General features: G+C 43.6%; 1 protein-coding gene across 7 annotated transcripts in view; it reads right to left on the bottom strand.

The window, feature by feature from the left end:
• ITPR2 (inositol 1,4,5-trisphosphate receptor type 2) overlaps window positions 1-25,062 on the bottom strand; it is a 138,157-nt gene that overhangs the window by 26,616 nt on the left and 86,479 nt on the right. For 6 of the 7 annotated variants that reach the window (XM_087934350.1, XM_087934356.1, XM_087934351.1 and 3 more), the window contains 12 exons: window positions 24,866-24,986; window positions 22,905-23,095; window positions 21,656-21,798; window positions 20,257-20,365; window positions 13,162-13,270; window positions 12,259-12,446; window positions 11,074-11,257; window positions 9,058-9,314; window positions 7,536-7,736; window positions 5,126-5,236; window positions 3,319-3,414; window positions 1,830-1,949 (listed from right to left, as the gene is read on the bottom strand). In XM_087934350.1, the coding sequence (XP_087790476.1) occupies window positions 1,830-1,949; window positions 3,319-3,414; window positions 5,126-5,236; window positions 7,536-7,736; window positions 9,058-9,314; window positions 11,074-11,257; window positions 12,259-12,446; window positions 13,162-13,270; window positions 20,257-20,365; window positions 21,656-21,798; window positions 22,905-23,095; window positions 24,866-24,986 (1,830 nt within the window). The remainder of the gene's footprint in view (window positions 1-1,829; window positions 1,950-3,318; window positions 3,415-5,125; window positions 5,237-7,535; window positions 7,737-9,057; window positions 9,315-11,073; window positions 11,258-12,258; window positions 12,447-13,161; window positions 13,271-20,256; window positions 20,366-21,655; window positions 21,799-22,904; window positions 23,096-24,865; window positions 24,987-25,062) is intronic. The other variant, XM_087934352.1, reaches the window with a different exon arrangement.

Genomic DNA, 25,062 nt, shown 5'->3' with positions numbered 1-25,062 from the left:
GGACAAGAAGCTATGGGTGGAAACTAATCAAGGAGAGAAGCAACTTAGAATTAAGGAGAAATTTCCTGACAGTTAGAACAAATTAATCAGTGGGACAGCTTGCCTCGAGAAGTTGCGAATTATGCTCCAACACTGGACACTTTTAAGAAGAGATTGGACAACCATTTGTCTGAAATGGTCTAGGATCTCCTGCTTGAGCGGGGGGTTAGACTAGAGGACCTCCAAGGTCCCTTCCAACTCTGTTACTCTGTTCTTTGTCTTATTTTTCATACTAGCTTGGGACCTATCTTTCAAACCATGGAAAAATCTGTGATTTCTTCTGCTTCTGGTAAGCTCAACAACAAGTAATGACAGGAAAGGATGTTGCACTGAAAAAAATGTACAAATGGCTACTGCCTTTTAAACAGCTGTTGAAATTGAAAGTCTGGGTGCCTCTAAAATAAATTGGCAGCCCACATAAGACTAAAAAGAAGAACTTGGGTCTGTTTTTTTTATTTTTAGCTTCCTCTAATCAGTGAAGAGATTTGAAACCAAGTACCCTCTATTAATTTCCCTTAATTAAAAAAAAAACCAAGCTAAATTATATTCACTAGGGTAAGATTTGAAGACCCACAGACTTTAGCTAATTGGAGTGAGTCTGTTCCAGAAAACGCATCAAAAGTGAGAGATTTATTGATATGTGGCTACCAAGATACATTCCGGGGTGGCAGGACATGGGTTGTGAAGAACTGAAGAGCAGGAAGCACAAAAAGAAATACGACCGAGATTAAAAAAAAAAAAATCACTTAAGGAAGCAGTTTTTGACATGCATCAATAACAAAGCTTACTTAGGAAAGGTGTATAATTCTACTTTTATTCAAGATCAAAAGTTGTGACAAGTGGCCCAATATTTGTTTCCTTCATTCTGTCTAAAAATGCACAGACCTGGAAATGTTAAGATTTATTTATGTTACAACAAAATGTTTTAACTTGATTTAGATGGGCTTTGCGACTAGGTCTGGAAAAAAAATAGCTTGGACAGGATTAAGGGTTCAATTCTGACAGTTGGCTATTTAGAGCACGGATGGCATTCTACCGGTTCAGCCTGGTTCGAGTGAACCGGTAGTAAAAGAAACTGGTATGGCCAAACTGGTATTCCTTTTTCCCCCCAATGATCAGCTGTTCCGATGATCAGCTGTGCTGGGATCCCCCTCGCTATTTTACTGCTTCATCCAAGAGACTTTCCTGAGGCCCAGAAGGCAAAAAAAAAATGGACCACGGGGTGAAGGGGTGGTGCAAAAAAAAGAGAAAGCAGCCACGCCCACCCAGTCACATGGTCATGCCCATCTAGCCACGCCCACCTAGCCATGCCCACAGAACAGGTAGTAAAAATATTTGCATCCCACTCCTGGTTTAGAGGCAGCAATTTAGCCTGATTGGGAATTAATTATCGGCATGTTTAAACACGATTTATACAATCTCCTTGGGCTTTTTTTATAAGCATTTGATTTTAATTTGTCATCATTGTAAACTTTACTAGTAAATTTAAGAGGATTATAATCTAACAATGTTTGATTGCATATTTGTACCCTATGACTATATTAAGTGTTGTACCTTATGATTCTTGACAAATGTATCTTTTCTTTTTATGTAAACTGAAAGCTTATGCATCAAAGGCAAATCACACTTGGCCAATAAAGAATTCATTTATTCATTAATTAATGAATTGATTGATTGATTGATTGATTCATTCATTCATTCATTCATTCATGTTAACAATTCCAATCTAGTATTTTTTGATGGCCACTCTTGAGTGAGGTGGGCAGTTCCTATATTTGATAACAACATACCTGGTGAGCTAATATGTAGATATTATGCCCAACATCTTTTGGTGAGATATTGTCATCTCCATTCTCCTCTTCTTGGTCACTATCAAGGCCCTGGTTGTACGCATTCTTCATGACGTCCACCTCGAAGGAAAATGTCCTTGATTGTTAAATTGAATGAGCTCTTAGCCCTGTTTAGTTTCACGTAACACCATCTGCATAGTCTTAATGCTTTTCTCCAATCTCAATTAAATAATCTTTTTATATCCCACCATATTTTTTAAATCTGTTCACCGTGGGTGAAGGCAGGACAAGAAGCAATGGATGGAAACCAACCAAGCAGACAAGCAACTAAGGAGAAATTTCCTGATATTGAGAGCAATTAACCAGTGGAACAGCTTGTCAACAGAAGTTGTGGGTGCTCTAACACTGGAGGTTTTCAAGAAGAGATTGAAGAGCCATTAGGGTTTCCTGCCTGAGCAGGGGGTTGGACTAGAAGACCTCCAAAGTCCCTTTCAAACTCTGTTATTCCTCTTTGTGTTTCAAATAACTTAAACAATTATATAGGTGGTTTTTAACTTACAACCAGGGGTGGGATTCTATTGGTTTGGACCGGTTCGGGAGAACCGGATGTTAAAATTACATCCAGTTTGCAGAACCAATTTCAACCAACCAGCTGGTCCTGCACACCCCATCCTGCCCCTCCCAGGAGTCTCCATGCGCCCCATTTTTGATGGAGGTAAGTGCAGGGTCCACACGGAGGCTCTGGGAGGGGGAAAAAGGGCCTTCTGGAAGTCTGGAAATGGGCCTGTTTCTGACTTCCGGTGGGCCTCCAGAGCCTCGGGGAGGCCATTTTCAACCCCCCCCCCCGAGGCCCGGGGAAGGCCTATGGATTCTTGGGAGGGCGAAAAATGGATTCCCCTGGGCTCTGGAGGCCTCCCGGAAGCTGGAAACAGGAAGTTCCGGTAGGCCACGCCCACCCAGCAATTGGGCAGCAAACTGGTTGCTGAGATTTTTGAATCCCACCCCTGCTTACAACAGGTTGTTTGATGAACAATTCAAAGCTACGATGGCCCTGAAAAAATGTGACTTATGACCGTTTTTCAGACTTATAACCATTGCAGCATCCCCCATGTGATCACGTGATCAAAATTCAGACAGTTGGCAGCTGACTCGCATTTATGACGGTTGCAGCGTCCCGTGTGTGTGTGTGTGTGTGTGTGTGTGTGTGTGTGTGACATGATTCCCCTTTTGGCAACTTCACAACCGGGTTATTAACTTAATTGCTGCAGGGATTCACTTAACGGTGGCAAGAGAGGTCATAAAATGAGGCAAAAGTCACTTAACCAATGTCTCACTTAGCAATAATAAAATTGGGGCTCAATTATGGTCGTAAATTGAGGATTCCCTGTATTCTAGTCCTTATGGGGGTCAAAATCAGTTTGCTAGCTCAAAAACTCTTTTTTTTTTTGCTATTTTCAATTATAGAACCGCCAAAAAAAAGATAACTCACCAGCTCTTTTGGTCTCATGTTGAAAAGGACTCGTTCTGCATTTTCGCTATCATGCCTGCTTTCCATGATAGCCAGCAAAAGCTTCGAGGCGTTATTCTGAAAGGTATCAAAAAGCCAATTAAGAGGTTGTTAAAATCTATTTCATGGACCGATGAGCCTTAGCGCTGCTTTAACTGAAGTTGCAGTTGAAGTGAGGGGAGCTGAATGTCAACTAAAAAAATACTTCTTTGGTCTTTTTAGTTGCCAGCAGAAAGGGAGGGCGGGAAAGCAGTGCATTCCTTAAAGGCTTCAGATAATCACTTTGGCAACTGAAGCTTCTGGCATGCAAAACTATTACTGGAGAGCATGATTGATGACTCTTGGCTATGGGTGTGTCCCATTGGAGAATATACATCCAGGGGGTGGAGGAAGACCAGGGTCAAGGGTGAAATGAGTGATGTGTCTCAGAGTTGGCTGCAACCAGGAAACGCCGACATGTCAACTCCTAATAAATCAACCATTTTTTCATTGAGAGATGTGGCTTAGAGACTTATAATTTGAATGGGGGTGCATGCCAGAGTCCTGACAGCAGGTTTCCTTTTGGTGAGGACAAGGTGTTTTTTTTTTTTGAAGGCCTTGAATCTTTTTATGGATTTTGTTTTGTCTTATTTTATGCGTGACATCATGGCCTGATCACCACAATCACAGAACTAATTAAAAATAAATTACATATTTATAAGTACCAGATGTCAGTAAAGAGAGCCTTTCCATGTAGCTCTTTCCATACCGTGTGTTGACTTAGCCACTGTTTCTTTTACAATGGTGGTGTCTGCAGTAGTGGGATTCAACTGGTGTTACTGCTGGTTTGGTGCCTACGTTTTGCATGGCAAACATTTGGAAGAAAACCACCAAGTTCTGAGAGCACCAAGGATCCCTCATTTCCACTCTGAACTACAAATATTTTTACTGGATCCAATCCAGGTTGGTCCCCAGGACTAGAGGTTTAGTCTTCCGAGTGTCAACTTGCAAAGCATCCCTGACCTGCTCTTGAGTTGCCATAGGCAAGGGGGGATGGGGAAGCAAACTTTGCAGATACATCAAAAAGCTTGCATCTCAGTCAAAAAAAACCACATTCCAACTGATGCCTCAGGTTCATCTCTACAGAAACCCACCATGGCCAGAGGGAGTGACCTCTACAACCCATGAAATTGCTTCGTTGGGGAATGTGACTGATGATACATCTTGGAGGGAGGGTGAAACAGGGTCAGAGGCAAAGCGCGAATTAACTGAGGTCAGAGTTGGCTCCACTTGGCCCATGCCAACACGAAGCTCCTAATAAATAACTGGATTTCTTTCGATGCTTGGCTTGAGGCTCATGATTTAATTAGGGTGACAGTCAGAACCCTGACACTGAGCTGTTAGACTCGTGCTGGAGCCCATCCTCAGGGATCTTCTCACTACCAGATTGTATCAAGTGAGAAGTTCTCACATGGGTTCCAGCACGAGTCTAAAAGCTCAGAAGACAACCTGGTAACCAACCCAAATTCGATCCTACAACATTATCCAGGACACGTATATTTGCCTTCATTCATTCGAATATCCTTTTTATTGGTATATGGAATATACATTCGGATAATGTCTTTAGGACCAGCACAGTAGAAATTAGGGCAGCTGATCTTACTCTCCCAGGAACAGGCGAGGGCTCTGCACTTCTTCTCCTGACCATGGATGAGATTATCCTGTCCTTCTTCCATCTCTTAAGAGCAACAATGGGAACCCAGTGAGGTTAAGGCGACGGGGATAATGTTCACGGGGTAGAATTCCATACCTTCAACTGTAGCACTAGGTCCATCCGATATTTTCCAAGGGGATTGATATCATTTAGGATCAGCGCAATGATGATGTCGATGCCATTGGATTCATGGGTGGCTATACAGGTCTACAAAAGGCAAAGAAAGGAAGACATTTACGATAACAACACATCCCTTGAGAGATTGTGTCCTTTCTCTTCCTCGTTCTTTGAAAGACGAATAATGTCCTAAAGGATTTTGTGTGGATCAGCAAATCCAAGAGAAAGTCCTGTCGATTCAGGGAAAACATAGACAAGGATAGACAAAATACTCAGTGCATTGCACCACTGCAACCACTGTACATCTTTCCAGAGGGGAAAGTACACAATGGAGGGCCTGAACCAGTGGTATTCAGCTGGTTTGCACCGGTTCACATGAACCAGTAGCAAAGATTTGGCATGGATCGCCAAACCGATAATAAGTTCTGGCTGGCCAGGCCCCTGACCTGGTTGCCAGGTCGCCACTGGCTCATTTGCCCTGCCCACCCAATGCTCTCTCTCACCCCACCCACCTGACGCTCGCCTCATAAGGTATTTCTTTTTCTCCCCTCCCGACAAAAGGAGGCCCAAAAAATGGCTGGGGGTGGTGGCTGCAAAACAGCAAAAAAAAAAAAAAACAGAAGAAGAAGAAGCCCCGCCCACCCAGTCACATGGCCATGACCACCTAGCCATGCCCACAGAACCGGTAGTAAAAAGTTTTGAATCCCACCACTGGACTGAACCAGTAACAAATCCTCATTTTCCTCAAAAGGTCATGCAAAAACCAAATACGGTTTTTGAAAAGCACCTTTGAGACCACCATGACTTGGATGATTGAGAATCTCCAATGATGGACAGGTATAAATTTTTGGCAAAGGAGGCAGGGACCTTAAACCCATGATATCAAACAGAAGAGAATATTGGAGGCTCAGGGTTGAACCATGAGGTCCTTGGTGTTCTGTGAGCTGGGTTACTTTCTTGCAGACATTTCATTACCCAACTAGGTAACATCATCAGTGCTAGAAGGGAGGAGGGTTTGCTCTCTGTTTATATTCCAATCCTTTCAGTGCCATGCCCCTGTTGGAATCTGATTCCGAGGGGAGGGTCAAGCAGCTGACAGGAAGTGGGAGTGTGGCTCTGGTGGCTATGGAAGAAACTGGGGAAGGGCACAGTCCAGCTGGGCATTCAGAGAAAGACCCAGGCCCACCTCCTCTTCATCCTAGGGCACACAGGGAGGGACGGAGAAGGGAGCAACGTGAGTTACAGGGGTTACAGGGGAAAAGGGGGCCCTGATTCCCTTCATTAGCTGCAGCTGGGAAAACAGTGCTTTAAAAAGGGCATTTGTGCACAGCACCTTGCTGTAAGCAAATCGTGAATTATCTTTGTTTCTCAAGTCTTATCTGGGTTCTGGCATTCTCCCAAATGTGTGTGTTTCATTAACTTTTGAAGTCTGCAATTCCTTGTCCTGCCCTGTCTTGTTGGTTGCTGCAGTGTGGTTTGTGTTGGTTTTCATTTATCATTTAGATGTACTGTGGATTCGGACTGAATTTCTTCCCTTTAAAAGTTGCTCTTTCTCCAGCCGAGGATAATTGGACACTGGGGGCCAAGTTGGAGTCATTAAAGGGACTTTACCTACTTTTGTGACTTGGTTGCTTTTGTGCCACACCCCTTTGGGTCATCACAGTTTGTGGGAGTGTTGTTTTCTTCTTTCGGGAACCTTGGTTAGGCTGTTCATTATTTGTTTGTCCATGGAGATTCTCAGAAATCCAAGTTGCTTCAGTTCTGACTGAGAACTGAAGAAGCTTCTTGGATGAGAAGCGAAACAACTTCAAGGAAAAACAAAGGAAGCCCAGTTGCCTATGGAAAAAGCACCTTTGAGATTGCTATTTCGTTGTTTGTCTGAGTAGTTAGATGGTGGTTGGATGGTATAGAACGCACTCTGTTCCAGCACTGATGATGTTGCGTAGTTGGGTAATGAAACGTCTTCAGGAAGCAACCAAGCTCAGAGAGTTCCAAGGACCACACAAGCCATGATTAACATCCAATCCACTGGAACAGGGGGTCTTCAAACTTGACAGCTTTAAGACTTGTGGACTTCAATTCCCAGAAATCCTCCTCCAGTCATGTTAACTCAGGAATTCTGGGAATTGAAGTCCACAAGTCTTAAACTTGCCAAGTTTGAAGACCCTTGCACTGGAACATATGGAAGGAGGGAGGGAATAGATCTCATCCCTGGACTTGTTCTAAAGACCCCATCCCTTGTTCTAAAGATATATGCAAGTATTGGGGCTCTAAACGAGCAAGAGAAGAATTACCACACTGACCACAATTTCCATAATAGTTTAAAAGTTTTCAACCACACGTTATTATTCACATTCAGTTCAGATTCTTCCCGAGGAGGTAAACCTACCTGGTTTTCATGGCAGGGTCCTTGGCAGTACTCAGTCAAACTTTCAAGGGTTTGATTTACCAAAGCTACATTTTTTTCTTTGATGTATAGGCCCAGGAGGCCTAGCCCGCCAGTGGTACTTCCGCAAATACAATCCAAAAACTGAAGTGTCTCGCAAACTAGGTTGTAGTTGCTCTTGTTGTTCTGGTTTCTTAAAAAGTTCTGGAAAAAGAAGGGAAAACAAACCCTTGTACAAACCGATGAAAAGCAGACAAGGGTTCAAACTGGAGGTAATGCTAAGCCACGGGTTGAAAGACTTCACTATTATTACAATTCTGAGTGGATGTATCATACTTTTAACTCAGTTTGAACTCAACTGTCAGGGTTCCGATGGATGCCCTAATTCATTCATGAGCCTCAAGCCAAGTTTCAAAAGAAATCCAACTATTTATTAGGAGCAACATGTCAGCACTACTTTTCCCAAGTGCAGTTGGCTCTGCCCCATGTAATTTACTGCCCACTTATGACCCTGTTTCTCCCCTCCTCCCGGAGTATGTCATAAATCACATTCTCCAGCTGAAGCACTTTCTCAGGCTGTACAAAACACACCTCTCCGGCTGGCTCTAGTAGCCTGAGACACAATCTGGAGAAAGGTATGCGTGGAATGTGCTTCTGGTCACAGCAACCAAGCTGCTTCATCAGTCCATCCCCCCCGCCCCGCCTATGGCAACTTGAGAGCAGGCCAGGAATGCTTTACAAGTTGATGCCAACATCTTTTTGGTAATGTGAGGACCAAAACTGGATGCTGTATTCCAGGTGTGGCCTTACTAAGACTGTATAAAGTGGTGATAACACTTCACGTGATTTTGATTCGATGCCTCCATTGATACAACCAAGGTGTTTTGGTTCGCCGGCAGCCAGTGCAGCTGGCAGCCGGAATCGGACAGTGGGGAAGAACCAGGACCAGTCTGGAGAGGACTCAGACAAGGGTCCTGCATCCAATGCAGAGATGGGGCCAGGACCATCTGGGAGTGGTGTGCTGACTCCAGAGCCTCCGGAGTCTGGCAGTAGCGAGGAAGAGGAACAAGAGGAGCCTGTTCCCAGTGCATGTGTGCGCAGAGCTGCTAGAAGGTGAGAGCAGTTGAAACAAAAGGGGAGACTTGAGAGTAAGGCTGGGAGGTGATTGACCCTCTCATAAGGGATAAAAGTCAGGCCAAGATGATGATACCTTTTCAGGAAGCAAAGTCGTTCATTTGGTTCAGATTCATTCTTGAAGCTCTTTGTACTTTGGTTGGTTTCTTTTCTAGTTCATTTGACACTTCTGTTATTGGCAGCACTTCACAGGGAAGAAAGGTGGGTGCTTATCTCGAGGGACATTTTGAGATTCATTACCAGCTGGGAATGAAAATAATTCCCAGCATTGCAATAAAACAAGACTTGTTTTTAAAATAAGTGTTTGTGTAATTACGGTTTATGAAACCTGGGTCAGAACACAAGGATTATGTTAGCTTTAATTCTAAAATACAGCACAAGAATACTCTACCTGAAGTTCTCGATTGTGATTCTCACATAACAATTGGAGAAACCTCAAAATGGGTTGCATGATCACAATGGCTGGACTCATGGTCATTTCTTCAGACGATTTTTCATCTGCACATCCCGCCTCTGATCCTGGACCCATGAGATCCGTTTCTGGGTCCATCTCTCTGCGGTACACACAGTAAGCTTTGGACGTTGCAGTGGAGGCTTCCGCCAGTTGTCCTTTCATGCTTTCCTTCAGGTAGAGGTTGGAATCTCTAACTGTAGAGAAGCGAAAAGCAACATGATTGCCATTCAATCTGCCCCGTAAGGAGCATGATGGGGTTTTCTCTGTCCATCCTTTGAGTCCATTGTGATTCCTGGTGATTTAGGTTAGATTGAGGGTAGATTAAATTAACATTGAAACACTTGGAGGTTTTTCGACGTTCTCAGGATCACAGGGTCACATAAATCCTTCCATCTGGAGGACTGAGAACCACTACGGCCTTTTAGCTGTACAATTTGGGATGAACACCCTTTGAATGGTGTGGGAGTAGAAATCGATTTCCAGAGGAAAACTTGCATAATACAGAAACCATTTGCACTACTCAGATAGCCCTGAGGATAAAGATTAACCTCCAAGTGGCCTCAATGACCCTCTAATTGAATGCAAATGACCAGCTGTCTGCAAGGAATATAAATCCTTCTGTTCCCCAGTATCCTGCCAGAGCTGAAGAAGTTTCTTGGATGAGAAGCAAAACATTTTACCAAAAGGAAAAACAAGTAAGTCCAGTTGCCTCTTGAAAAAAAAAGCACCTTTGGGACACATGAATGTGTACTTCAAATACTGTAGAAGGAAAGGTAGAGAGTGGAGGTGGAGTCAAGAGAGCAATCAGCCTAGAATCATTACATTCCCACAAACGGTCTAAGTTCAACCCCTCTTGAATTCCATTGGCTCTTATCGAGCCACCATTCAGTGCTGACCCTTAGCTGACTAGATCCTTGTATGTAAGCCTGTTCTGACCCTGGTTCCAAGGAAACAAACACAAGACAAAGGTAACAGCACAAGCTTTTAATGATTCTTTATGAATTCCGTTCCTTCACGGGTAAAAGGCTGCTTCAGACCAATTAGCTCCGATAAGAAAGAGTCTTCCAAGGTTTGGCAAGGCTGCCAGGAATACCAGATAATGTTACTAAGCAATAATTCCAACACAAAGAGTCTCCAAACACCAGCTCAGATATTTCTAACGTCCACCAGATTCGCGTGTAAAACTTCTTTGCCTTCTGCAAAGAACTGCAGTTTCTCAGCTGGCTTTTATCTCCTCAGAGAGGGGCCATTACCTTGCAGCCTTACTCCTGAGTCACCCGTGCTGCTGCAGCAGCTGCTCTTTTCTGCAAGCAGGCCTCTGCGCATGCACGCTGGGCACGGGCTCCTCGGGGGCCTCTTCATCACTGCTGCCAGCCTCCACAATCTCCAAAAGCAGCATTCCACTCCCTGATGGCCCTGGCCCCATCCCTGCATCACACACAGGCCCCTCATCTGAGCCCTCCCTCTCCAAGACCTCAGTCGTCCACACCTGCTGTTGGCGAACCACAACAAAGCCTGAGCAATAAATCATCTGAACTGGAACTTAACAGTTGGCGCCTGTTAAGCAGTTGGAGCCTGTCTTTGCGCCTCACAAATACTTGGCTTTACGCAGTCTGAAAACTATTGTTGGTGGCACAATCTCTGGACCCATCAATCCTGGGAGAAGTAAGTGCTGCTTGAGGTTATGACAGGTAAATGCAACTTTCATGCTTCAGTAAACCTTTTGTGATCAAATCAAATTCACTGCTCAACCCTGGTGCCTGACCGCGGCCGTATTACATCCATCATGGCTCCAACAACAGTTAAAAAAATGGGCTTCACACAGAGAGCGTTTATTCCAGGAAAGTTCCAGAACAAAATTTACTAAATTTACCAAAATCTGTTTTTCTTCTGACTGCCCTGAAACCAGCTTATGGCAAGAAATATTCCCCCCTCCCCTTTTTCCCTGGTTACCTCTCTTCTTTGGAGCTGACACAGTCACGTCGCTTTCCTCATCTTTCTTTTTGCTGCTCAGATCAATCGTGTTCACCGTCACCGTGGAGCGAATTTCCAGTTGGGCCGTTTTCATCCGATCGTACAAAACTTTAAAAAACTTTTCGGACTTTTTCCGCTCGTTTAATTGTTGATAAAAGGAATACTAAAGAGTGGAAAAAAATACAACAGAAAACGAAGTGGGGGTTTATTTCTACAGGGCTCCAGAAAGACAATGGATTTTTGACACATTAAAATTTCTAATTCACAATTTGTACTCGTACGTAACCTGGTATTTGATCAAATTCCCTGCTTTTTCTTCCAAATTTAAATCCTAATCATTCGGCTATCAATTTTTGTGAAGTAGTTCAGATGCGAGGCACCCCTAAAACATCTGATCTTATTGTGACATCACAATAAAGTGTGTCCTCGACTTATGACCACAATCGAGCCCAAAATTGATGTTGCTAAGCAAGACAGTGGTTCAGTGAGCTTTGCTGCGCTTTACAACTTTTCTTTCCACAATTGTTAAAGGAATCCCAGCAGTTCTTACGTGAGTCATGCGGTTGTTAAGTGAATCTGGCTTTCCCACGGACTCTGCATATCGCAAAATGGGATCACGTGATGATAATTCACAATTTGCTCCCAACAGCTTGCTGCACGCAGCTTCCCTTTTTAAACACTGTGTTCCCAGGTATGGCTAATGAAGGGAATCAGGGCCCTTTCATCTCCTGTAAGCCACACAACTCTCATTGTTCCCTTCTCTGTTCCTCCCTGCTTGCCCTAGGATGAAGAGTGCATTGGCCTGGGTCTTCCTCTGAATTCCCTCTCCCTTGTTCTACCTCTCCTCTGCTCTGCCCAGCCAGGCTTTGTCCTTCCCCAGTTTCTTCCACAGCCAACGGAGCCACACTCCCACTCCCTATCAGCTGCTCAGCCTCCCCCTCGGAATCAGATTCCAACAGGGGCATGACATCCACAAATCACACACTACATACTTACAAAAGCTGGCCACAACAGTTCCTTTTATATAAAATGCCATTACGATACCGGCTATAATATTTTTAGTTATTTTCCTTATTGTTCTCAACCCTGTTCCTGTTTCCTTCTTTGCCTTAGGAAATTCAAGGGTTAAAATTGGCTGGAAAATATTAAGGTACCAAAATGCACCTGGATTTGGGTGTTTCCTCCTTCCAGCAACGCAATGCCAAGCAAGATGGCCTCCGAGAAGATCCGGTCGTTTTTGGTGCTAACGATGACATCGGTGACCAGTTCCGAAGCCCCTTCTTTGTCCAAGAGACACTGAATGTCATGCATGGATGCCCCAGACTTGTCCACATCTTGTCCTGAGAAGGTGCCTGAAATTAATTGGTTTAATTGACAATTGGGGCATTAACATTTCAGTTAAGGATTGTCTCATTTTCTCTCCTCTTATTTCTTAAATTGTAATGTCTTGTCTTGTTATTCTGTCCCATCCCATCCCCTCTTCTCTTTCTCTTCTCTCCTCTTCTCTTCTTTCCTCTTGTCGTCTTCTCTTCTCTTCTCTCCTCTCCTTTCTCTTCTCTCTTCTCATCTTCTTTTCTCCTCTCCTCTCATCTTCTTCTCTCCTCTCTTTTCTTCTTCTCTTCGCTTCTCTCCTCTCCTTTCTCTTCTCTCCTCTTTTCTAATCTTCTCTCCTCTCGTCTTCTTCTCTCCTCTCCTCTTTTCTTCTTCTCTTCGCTTCTCTCCTCTCCTTTCTTCTCCTCTCCTGTCTTTTCCTCTCCTCTCCTCCTCTCCTCTCGTCTTCTTCTCTTCTCTCCTCTCCTTTCTTCTCCTCTCGTCCTTTCGTTTCCTCTCCTCTCCTCCTGTCCTGTCCTATCCTATCAGCTCCCTGTCTCCTGGTGATTGGCCCAAGATCACCCAGCTGGTTTTCATGCCTCAGGCAGGACTAGAATTCCTTGTCTCCTGCTTTCTAGTCTGATGCCTTAACCACTAGACCAAACGACAGTTCCCACAAATATATTCCCATGAACTACACTAGGGGGAAAAACCCAAAGAGCTGTTCTACCTCCAGATGTTTTAAACCCTGTTTACCTCCACTCTGCAGGGGTTTGCCATAGCTGCCAGACAGTGGACCGTTGATGTTCCCTCCATAGTCTCCTTTAAAATAGCGGTTGAGAAGTATTTTCCTCAGGTTGCTCCCCTTTAATAAGGTCAAAACAGAGAGTAAGAATTAAAGAGAGTGGTAAATGTATTCCTAGGTATTTTATTTTCAAGTCTGCAATGCACTGCAAAACACCACTCCTCTATTGTAATTCTAAAAGAAACTGCATGATTTCTATTCTATTCTATTCTATTCTATTCTATTCTATTCTATTCTATTCTATTCTATTCTATTCTATTCTATTTTATTCTATTCTACTTTACCCTCTCTTCTCTTCCACAATTCTATTCCATTCCATTCCATTCTATGCTCTTCTCTTCTATTCTATTCTATTCTATTCTATTCTATTCTATTCTATTCTATTCTATTCTATTCTATTCTATTCTAAACTAATCAAGGAGAGAAGCAACTTAGAACTAAGGAGAAATTTCCTGATAGAACAATTAATCAGTCGAACAGTTTGCTATCAGAAGTTATGGGTGCTCCATCACTGGAGGTTTTAAAGAAGAGATTGTCTGGTGTAGGGTTTTTTGCCTGAGAAAGGGGTTGGACTATAAGACCTCCAAGGTCCCTTCCAACTGTGTTATTCTATAAACTCTACTCTATACTCTAATCTACTCTATTCTAATTTATGTGGCCATGCCCTATAGATGCAGCATAACTCAGAAGAGTTTGCATAGGATCTAAGAAGTTGCAAACAGTCAGTCTACAAGGCAGTTCGCTAAACAAGGATTCCCTGTATCCCACCCAACATTTCAAGGTTAAAATTAGCCAAGTAGAGAAGCAGAAAAAGGATCCATCGTGGCTAAATTTCTGATTGAATTTTGAAATGTCCCTTCTTGAAATTCAAGAGCGCCTGCAATTGAAGCTCTACAGACATCCTCACAACTATTTCAAAACCGGGGTGATACACAAACCAGTTAACAACACTGTTATTCACATTAAAGGAGCAACACCATCCGGTGTTCCCCTGAAAGGACTTTATAGCTTTCAAAAGTATAACTAATCTGGAATGTAAATAGCACCCAGCTGACTCCCAATCCTTCAGCAATGACAATACAGCATATAGTAGGCTTTGAAGCAGCAGCATAATAAAGGCCTTATTGTAAAGCGTTAGTAAGACTCTTTTGTTGAACAATAGCAACAAGGAGATAAAAACAAAACCCACAAGAGAACAACAGGAATTTGTAAATGTCCAGCTGGTTTGCTGTGATCCTTTCTTCTGGAGGAGTATAACTAACAGCAGGTTCTTTCTACTCCCTGAATTGAAATTCAGGAAACACCCGTTGGCTGCAAGGAACTTGTGCAAGTCATCTGAATTTATCTGAAAACTCATGTGATGCACGTGTGTGCATTAAAAAAAGAACAACAACACACCCACCTACAAAGCCCACCTGTATTCCCAGGTATTGGTCTAGGGGACTGCCTCATGTCCCTTGCCACTCCATCTGCGCTCTTAACATGCCTCGAAAGCCAACAATGGCCTCCCGCCCAGGGAAGCAGGTGAGCACCTGGAGAGTGGATGGCGTGAAGGCTACCTGCCTTGCAGAAGAGAATTTGATCAACTTTGGTGTAGAGAGGGAGCAGTGGAGGAGGAAGAAACAGAAAGAAGAGAGAAAGAAACAGAGAAATAAGAAAGAAAGAAAGAAAGAAAGAAAGAAAGAAAGAAAGAGAGAGAGAGAGAGAAAGAGGGAAGGAAGGAATAGGGAAGGAGGAAGGGAAGGAAAGAAAGAAAGAAAAAAGGATGGAAATAGTGAGGGAAGAAGGGAGGGAAGGAGAAAAGAAAAGAAAGAAAGAAATAGGAAGGAAGGAAGGAAGGAAGGAAGGAAGGAAGGAAGGAAGGAAGGAAGGAAGGAAGGAAGGAAATAGTGAGGGAAGGAGGGAGGGAAGGAAACAAGAAAAAAAAGAAGGAAAGAAAGACAGAAAGAAAGTGAGGGAAGGAGGGAGGGAAGGAAAGAAAGTAAAAAGAAAGAGAGAGGAAGGAAGGAAGGAAAGAAAAAGAAGGAAGGAAATAGTGAGGGAAGGAAAGAAGGAAAGAAAGAAAGAAAGAAAGAAAGAAAGAAAGAAAGAAAGAAAGAAAGAAAGAAAGAAAGAAAGAAAGAAAGGGAGGGATGTATGGATGGATGGATATAGGAAAGGATGGAATGAAGGAAGGAAAGAGAAAAAGAAGAAAGAGAAAAAGGAAAAAAGAAGGAAAGAAAGAAAAGAGAAAAGAAAGAAGAGAAAGGAAGGAAGGAAAGAGAGGGAGGGAGGGAAAGGGAGGGAGGAAAGGTAGGAAGGAAAGAAAGAAGGAAAAAAGAAAGAAGAAAGAGAGAACAACAAAAAAGAAGGAAGGCAAAGGAAGCAAAGGAAGAAAGAGAAAGAAAAAGAAAGAGAAAGGAGGAAGGAAGGAAGATAAACAAGGGGAATCGAAGGGGGCCGTTTCTGTTTTTGTCCAGCCAGTTGCATAACACCTTCCCAGCGGGCGCCACAATGATGCACATATCAGCTATGCCAAACGCCCCCCACCTTCCTCTCTACCCTGCTTGGAATGCCAACCGGCAATTTCCCAGCTGGTGCGTGACGGCCTCCTCCGCTAACCGTCCCCTTGGCTTTCGAGACCTCCTCCCCCCCCTCACCAGGTGGGCAGCTTAAGTCATGCAGCCTCACGGCTCATTCAGAAAATGTTGAATTTCAGGGTCAGGCGCTCGGCCAGCCACGTCAGGCAGCTCCTCCGCAGAAGCCCGTGCCAGACGCTTGCCAGAGAGTTACACAACGGCGGGCGGTTGCCGGCTGCGAGCGCCGCAGTCTCTGAACACCCTCTGACGAGCCGTCGCACCTCGCTGCCTCTCAGCTGCACCCGCACATGGACGGCCACATGCCAGGGGAGTGGGGGCCCACAACGCACCACCAGAGACTCGACCCCATCCAGGCAGGTGCACGGTTGTGAGGAGCAAGGATGCACAGGGGGACAAAATAACCAGAAATATTTGATTTAAGTTAAACAGGTACACAATGCTATAAAAACCCAAACAAGCAACAAGCTGGCTAAGAACTGGAGGGCCGCTTCCATCCCCAGTTCCTCCTTTTGGGGGATGGATGCTTCAAGGCCATTCCCGGACAGGTAGTCCTCGACATACATCTGTCTATTTTCAATGGCCATTGGCGGTCCCTAACGAAGGATTGTACCGCATCCCCCCACAAAGCAGTTGAGAGATGCGATTTTGCAAGCATTGGGAGACTCAACTTTCTATTCAAAGCGTATCACATGGCTTTTGCCAAATACAATTAATCTTTTTAAATATTAACTAGGCCTGGCTAGTCTAGGGAAGAGAAGGACCAGGGGAGACATGAGAGCAGCCTTCCAATATTTGAGGGGCTGCCCCAGAGAGGAGGAAGGGGTCAAGCTACTTTGCAAGGCACCTGAAGGCCAGACAAGGAACAATGGATGGAAACAGAGCAAGGAGAGATTCAACCTGGAAATAAGGAGACATTTCCTGACAGGGAGAACGATCAACCCAGGGAACAGAAGTTGCCTTCAGAAGTTGTGGGAGCTTCATCCCTGGAGGCTTTCAAGAAGAGACCGGGCTGCCATCTGTCAGAAATGGTGTAGGGTCTCCTGCTTGGCTGGGGGGTTGGGCTAGATGACCTACAAGGTCCCTTCCAACTCTGTTAATTTCAGAATCTAGCTTTAATGGCACACTGATTTTAAATAAATTTGCTGTTAGGGCCACTCATATATGGCATTCAGCTTTGTTCGGGTATTTTCCCACGTCATTATAGTTGTGCTTTTAAAGTTGAACACAATACAGAAGCCTGATGATGGCAGATGAGATTCTGCCGAAACGTTGCTACAACTTTAAAAGCACAACTACAAGGACATGGGAAAATACCCGAACAAAGCTGAATACCATACATGTAAGTACCCGCAAAAACTTAAGAAAACAAATATATATGTATGTGTGTATACACACACACACATACACAACCAAATTTGGAAGGAAATGAAAAAAAACCTGTTAATTCTCTTGTAGAATTGCAGTAGAGTTGCCAAGCTGAGGACAAAACCTAGACTTGTTGACATGAGGCAACGCCAGTTAGCTCCAAATTTCCTTTTTTTTTTTTTTTTTAACATACCGAAGAGTGAAAAAGTCTCCAGGGTTTGTGTCAACAACATGTCAATGTCTCAAAGCTGAAGGCCAGAATACCTGCAGATATATGGAATGGCAATTTTGGGAAGATCTGAAGACGATTCTGCCTTAAGGACCGGTTCAGGTGAGCTAGCAAAGCCTTCAGCCTTCAGCTTCAGAGAAAGAAGCTCAAGAAGATGCCTGTCTAATTTCTTGAGCTGTAAAGGAGAGGAGTGAGAATTGTGTTGACAAGGTTGATGTCAGCCTCACAGGGCAAACCAGTCAGGAATCCTAACAAGATGGGTGTATCTAGTTTAATGGAAAGAAGGATAAGGGTTGTCATGATAGCAGTCTTCCTATATCTAAGGGGCTGCCCCAAAGAAGAGGGAGTCAAGCTATTCTCCAAAGCTGAAAGCAGGAGAAGAAGCAACGGATGGAAACTAACCAAGGAGAGAAGCAACCTGGAACTAAGGAAGAATTTCCTGAAGACAATGAACCAGTGGAACATTATGTTAAGATTTCCTATCATTTGAAAGTGTGAAATTTAAGGCGGGTTGAACTTATGGGAAAGTAAATATTACCTGAAGGCCAGACAAGGAATAATGGATGGAAGCTGATCAAGGAGAGATGCAACCTAGAAATAAGGAGAGATTTTTCTGACAGGGAGAACAATGAACCAGTGGAATTATTTGCCTCTAGAAGTTGTGGGTGCTCCATTACTGGAGGTTTTTAGGAAGAGATTGGACAATCCTTTGACTGAAATGGTATAGGGTCTCCTGCTTGAGCAGAGGGTTGGACTAGAAGACCTCCAAGGTCCCTTCCAACTCTCCTATTCTATTCTGCTCTTCTCTGCTGTATTCAATTCTATTCTTTTCTATTCTGCATTCTATTTTATTCTATTCTATTCTTTACTATTCTGCATTCTATTCTATTCAATTCTATTCTATTCTGCATTCTATTCTATTCTATTCTATTCTATTCTATTCTATTCTGCATTCTATTCTATTCTATTCAGCATTCTATTCTACTCTATTCTTTTCTATTCTATTCTATTCTATTCAATTCTGCATTCTATTCTATTCAATTCTATTCTTTTCTATTCTGCATTCTATTCTATTCTACTCTATTCTTTTCTATTCTGCATTCTATTCTTTTCTATTCAATTCTATTCTTTTCTATTCTGCATTCTATTTACTCTATTCTGTTCTTTTCTGCATTCTATTCTACTCTATTCTTTTCTATTCTGCATTCTATTCTACTCTATTCTACTCTACCCTATTCTATTCTAAATAGAAATAGAAGTCATAAGTCAATGATTATTCTGTTATTCTGTTAAGGTGAGTCAATTCCATTTTATTGAAAAGCTAGATTGACAGTATCTTGCAATCCTGCCTTGGGACTCTTAGGGAAGGGAGAAAGGAAATAAATGGGAATTCTTCCTTATGATTTTTGTTTTCTTTTCCACAAGATAGTTAATACAGCTTCAGAATGACAGTTCTGTGGATCTTCAGACACAAAGAGGAGGGGGTCAATCTATTTTCCAAAACACCAGAAGGCAAGACAAAAAGCAATAGATGGAAACTCATCAAGGAGAGAAGCAACCTGGAATTAAGGAGAAACTTCCTAACAAGGAGGACAATTAACCAGCGCAACAGCTTGCCTTCAGAAGTTGTGGGTGCTCCATCATTGGAGGTGATTAAGAAGAGCCATTTGTCTGAAATGGAATAGGGTCACCTGCTTGAGCAGGGGGCTAGACTAGAATTCCTCCAAGGTCCCTTCCAACTCTATTCTGATTCATTGACTGAAAGATTTTGCAATCAAGTCCTAACCAGCCTCAACTCAACTCTGTTAGCTGTTGATCCTACTCAAAATCAGTCAAGTGCTGCCATCTGGTGAGGCAACATGACAAACAGCATCGCATGTTGTTATTTTGTGCAGTTTTTCCTGATTATGAATACCCAGGAGCTGTTTTGCTGTGAAAAAAACAATATTAAACTAAAATCTAAGGCTTCTCTTCTGACGTGTCTTTTCATCACTTTCTCTTCTTCTCAAGTTCTTTGTTCTTACCTTTTTCTTCCCATCCTGCCATCCTTATCCCTTTCCTTCAAAATGGTAATCTACCTGGGATTAGAAGTATTCTAGTCTAGTTTTCATTCCAATATTCTATTCTGTTCTATTTTCTATTCTATTCTATATTCTGTTCTATTCTATTCCATATTTTCTATTCTTTCTATTAGACTTTATTCTATTCTATTCTATCTATTCTATTCTTATTCTATTCTATTCTTCATCCCAATATCTATTCTATTCTATTCTATTCTATTCTATTCTATTCTATTCTATTCTATTCTATTCTATTCTATTCTATTCTATTCTATTCTATTCCATTCCATTCCATTCCATTCTATTCTATTCTATTCTAATCTTCATCCCAATATCTATTCTATTCTTTCTATTCTTTTCTTTTTATTCTATTCTATTCATTCTATTCTTTTTTTATTCTATTCATTCTATTCCTTCTATTCTTTATTCCAATATCTATTCTGTTCTGTTCTATTCTATTCTTCATTCCAATATTTATTCTATTCTATTCTATTCTATTCTATTCTATTCTATTCTATTCTATTCTATTCTATTCTATTCTATTCTATTCTATTCCATTCCATTCCATTCCATTCCATTCTTTTTTTTCAAGATGGTTCAAATTTCCCCCTAGAATTCATTCACTTTGCCCTGGAAATCTGATAAAAGTATTTATCCTCCATTAGATTTGCACACTTTTTACTTAAAAATCACAGCCGATGCAGCACATCAGAAAGGGTATAGGTTGGACTAGCTGACCAGCAAGGTCCCTTCCGACCCGATTCTTTTGTATCTGTATCTAACATACTTTTCGGGAATAAGATCTGGGCCTACCTCTTCAACAAAGCTATCTTTCTGGTCGAGCATTTCCCGCAAAGTCTGGAGGATTTTGATGCAAAGTTTTTCTTCCTTCTCCATTAGCCGTTTTGTATGGTTGATCAACCTTAAAATGAAACATCAGGCAAAAATGTAACATTATTTCCCTTGCAAAGGAATATAACTTAGAGCAAAGCCAACTCCTTACTAGAACTGATGATGTTACCTAGTTGGGTCATGAAACGGTTGCAAGAAAACAACCAAACTCAGAGAACACTAAGAAGTCCACAGTTCACCCTTGAGCTACAAATATTCTCCTTTATTGGAAATACATTAGCTCAGAGAGGGAATAAATTACTGTAACAGCTTCCTCTTCGTTAAAGGGTTTTATTCAACCTCCAAGGTAAATCACGTTTTGCTTTTCCATGTTGTGTGAGGTTAATGAAGGAAAAAACATGACAAGGAACCTTCCAGAAAGAAAATTAGCACTCATAAAAGAAAATATTTGTAGCTCAGCATTATACCATAGGATCAGTGGTGGGGTTCAAATTTTTTTATTACCGGTTCTGTGGGCGTGGCTTGGTGGGCGTGGCAAGGGAAGAATACGACAAAATTTCCAGTGGGATTTGCCAGTTCTCTGAACTACTCAAAATTTCCTCTACCGGTTCTCTAGAAACAGTCAGAACCGGCTGAATACCGACCCCTGCATCGGATCCTTGATGGACTCTGAGCTTGGCTGTTTTCTTGCAGATATTACTTGGCTAGAGGATGACTTCAGTGCTAGAAGGGAGTGGAGTTCAGGAGGAGGAGGAGGAGGAGGAGGAGGAGGAGAAGGCGAGGAGGAGAAGGCGAAGAGGGGGAGGAGTAAGAGGAGTGGAGGGAGGAGGACTGTGGGGTCTCTGAGCTGGGTAGTTTTCTTGCAGACATTTCATGACCCAATTAGGGAACCTCATCAGTACTAGGAGGGTTTTCAGGGAGCAGGAGGAGGAGGAGAAGACAATCTTGGTGCTCTCTGAGCTTGGTGGTCTTCTCGCAGACTTTTCATCCCCCAGTTAGGTAACGTTTTCTAGCTAGCACTGATCATCATCCTCTTTTAACAACCCCATAATCCCTTGCGGGTGGAATCTGGACAAATGAATGGAGCTAGCAGAGTGTTTTACTGGCCAGATTCCCTCCCTGTCGCCAGTGCTGAGTTTTGTTCAGCAGATATATTCTCAGTGTGGCCAGAGAGAGAAATATCTGCCTCTAGCTAGGATTCAAACTCACACCCTCCTCATGATGCTACCTAACCGGGTCATGAAACGTCAAAGAAAAAAGAGAAAACCACCACGCTCAGAGACCCCCCAGAAGGACCCCACAGAAACTGAGCCGTGAAACATGTTCTGGAGTAACTTTGTCGAGTCGCTTCAGCCCTTACTTGGACATGAAGGCTCCACATCTAATCCTAGCCTCACTCCCTTCGGGGAAGAGAAGTTCAGGGCTCCGTAAGACATCCACCAACACCGAAAATTCAGCTTGCATCATAGGATTGAACTGCTCTTCCAAGGAGGCCACCACGTCCTAAAAGAACGACAGTAAAATAAGGATTCTTGGCTGAAGCATCTGGATAGTTTTCTGACAAAAACAGCAGGATGCAAGCTGTGTTTTTGATGTTTTCCCATTTCAAGGCAACTAAGTTGACAAAGGGGAAACAGCAAGTACATACCGACAACTTACAACACCAATGGGTTGTGTGGATTTCATTCAACAACTCAAAAACACGATGATCAGTCATCACTTAGACCAGGGATGTCCAATGTTTCTTCCCTCCCTCCCTTTCTTCTTTCTTTCTTTCCTCTCTCCTTCTTATCTTCCCTGTCTCCCTGCCTCCATCCATCCATCCCTTCCTTCCCTTCTTGCCTTCTCTCCCCCTGTCCCTTCCTTCCTTTCCTATCCTCCCTCCCTCCCTTCCTGTCTCTTCCTCTCCCTCCCTCTCCCTCCCTCTTTCCCTTCCTTCCTTCCATCCTTTTTTCCTCCCTCCCTTCCTCCTTTTATCCCTTCCTTCCTTTCCTGTCCCTTCCTCTCTTTTTCCCTCCCCTCCTTCCTGTCCCTTCCTGTCATTCCCTCTCACCCTCCCTTCCTCCCTTCCTTTCCCTCCTTCCTCTGCCCCTTCCTTCCTGCCTTCCCTCCATCACTCCCTCCACCCCTTCCTTCCTTTCCTGTCCCTTCCTCTCTCCTTTCCTTCCTTTTCCTCCCTCCCTCCCTTCCTGTCTCTTCCTGTCCCTCCCTCTCTTTTTCCCTCCCCTCCTTCCTGTCCCTTCCTGTCATTCCCTCTCACCCTCCCTCTCTCCCTTCCTTTCCCTCCCTTCCTCTGCCCCTTCCTTCCTGCCTTCCCTCCATCACTCCCTCCACCCCTTCCTTCCTTCCTTTCCTGTCCCTTCTTCTCTCCTTTCCTTCCTTTTCCTCCCTCCCTCCCTTCCTGTCTCTTCCTGTCCCTCCCTCTCCCTCTTCCCCCTTTCCTCCTCTTCTTCCTTCCCCAAACATATACATATAAAATAGGTAAAACATGCTGGCTGGGGAATTCTGAGAGCTGAAGTCCACAGGTCTTAAAGTTGCCCACTTTGGTCATTCCCTGATCTAGACCCTGTTTTACCTGAGTATTTGGGGGACACACTTTTCTAGCATACCTGGAGTTTCTCAATGATGTTCCTGTAATCCCAGGAAGGCCCTCCGAGGGGCTCTTTAAAGCGGGGGCCGCTCCTAGCGGACATCCGCCAGCCCATGGCTGCTCTTTGAATCATGTTGGTGTGGCTCTTCATGAAGAGCGTGTTCACTTGGCTATCCAGGTCCACTGGGATCGCAATGCCACGGTTCTTGGCTTTGGAAAAAGAGCATTAAAATTGTATCAGTATATGTGCAACCACACACAGGCATACAAGAAATACATCAAACCAAGAGATCAAGTTAGACATGTCGGACATAAAAAGTTACTGAGAATGGAACTTTGACTCTCTCATCCTTTCCTTCCTTCCTTCCTTCCTTCCTTCCTTCCTTCCTCCCTCCCTCCCTTCCTCCTCTCCCTCCCTCCCTTCCTCCTCTCCCTCCCTTTCCACTTCCTTCCTTCCTTCCTTCCTTCCTTCCTTCCTTCCTTCCTTCCTTCCTCCTTCTTTCCTTTCTTCCTTCCTTCTTTCCCTCCCCTCCTTCCTTCCTCCCTTCCCTCCCTTCCTTCCCACTTCCTTCCTTCCCACCCTCCTTCCTTTTTCCGTCCTTCCCTCCCTCCTTTCTCCCTTTCTTCCATCCCTTCATCCTTTTCTTCCTTCCTTCCTTCCCTCCGTCCTTTCTCCCTTCCTTCCTTCCTCTTCCTCCTTCCTTCCTTCCTTCCTTCCTTCCTTCCTTCCTTCCTTCCTTCCTTTCCTTCCCTCCCTCCCTTCTTTCCCCCTTTCCTCTTCCTTCCCACATCATAATGTTATTTTTTTTTTTGCAACCCTCTGATGAGCAAAGTCAATGAGGAAACCAGATTCACTAAACAACTAGCCTGCTACCTTATCAACTGCAGCAATTCACTCAACAACAGTGGCAAGGAAGGTCATAACTCACTTAGCAAAGTTCTCCCTTAGCCATAAAAATCTGGGACTCAATTAGAGTCATAAGTCGGGGGCTACCTTTATGAGGGATGTTACACAGAGCATATCATGTTTTTTTTTCCCACAGAGATTGTCATCTTTTAGGGGTTTTTTAATGGATGTTGTACAAACTTACCAATAAAACAAACAAACATGTTGAAAAGTTATGACACTTATGTAGTGACTTACCAGGCCCATCTAAATTATGTTCAAGTCACCAACGTATCTTTACAATCCCCAAGGCTCGTCACAACTTCGGAGCACCCCTAATCTTTGGAAAATGGAAGTTGAAAAACTTGACATGTGTTGTGGTTCGCCAGCAGCCTGTGCAGACGGCAGAGGAATCGGACAGTGGGGAAGAATGGGGACCAGTCCGGGAGTCTGGAGAGGACTCGGATGAGGGTCCTGCATCCGATGTAGAGATGGGGCCAGGGCCATCTGGGAGTGGAGTGCTGACTCTGGAGCCTCCAGAGTCTGGCAGCAGTGAGGAAGAGGAACAAGGGGAGCCTATTCTCAGTGTGCATATGCGCAGAGCTGCTAGAAGGCAAGAGCAGCTAAGACAAAAGGGGCGACTAGGGAGTAAGGCTTGGAGGTGACTGCCCCTCCCATAAGATATAAAGGACAGGCAAAGATAGAGAAACCTTTGCAGGAAGCAAAGTCGGTCACTCTGTTCGGATTCAACCTTGAAGCTCTGTGTGGACTTTGTACTTCAGTTGGTTTTTTATAGTTCATTTGGCACTTTAGTTGTTGGCAGCAAATGAAAGGACAGAAAGGTGGGTGCTTATCTTGAGGGACTGTTTGGGACTCATTACGGGCTGGGAATGAACATAATTCCCAGCAGTGAAATAAAACAAGAGTTATTGTAACTGAGCGTGTGCGTAATTATGGTCTCAGTAACCCCTTGTCAGAACAACATGCCCTAAATTAGAGACAAATTTCCAGAAAGCTAATTTCATGAAAATCATTACCATTCCATGTGATTCCTGAAAGGAAGAATTAAGAAAAGAACCATTAAAATTACCCACCGACTTCGGCCAATGTTTTGATGCAAGATTCCACGGAAGACTTCTGAGCTGGACTTGGCCAAGTACAGTTGTAAATTCTGAAAGCAGATTGTAGCAGCTGGATGAAGACCGGCTGATGTGTCTGAAAGAAGCAACACAACGGACACAAATTCATTCAGGCAAAGTGATGTTTGCCCTTTCAGGAAATGAAACACAAA

Source organism: Pseudonaja textilis, chromosome 5 (assembly GCF_049901715.1).
Source record: "Pseudonaja textilis isolate UNSWEBS1 chromosome 5, rPseTex1.2, whole genome shotgun sequence".
NCBI lineage: Eukaryota > Metazoa > Chordata > Lepidosauria > Squamata > Elapidae > Pseudonaja > Pseudonaja textilis.
This window is presented reverse-complemented; position numbering and strand designations above follow the sequence as displayed.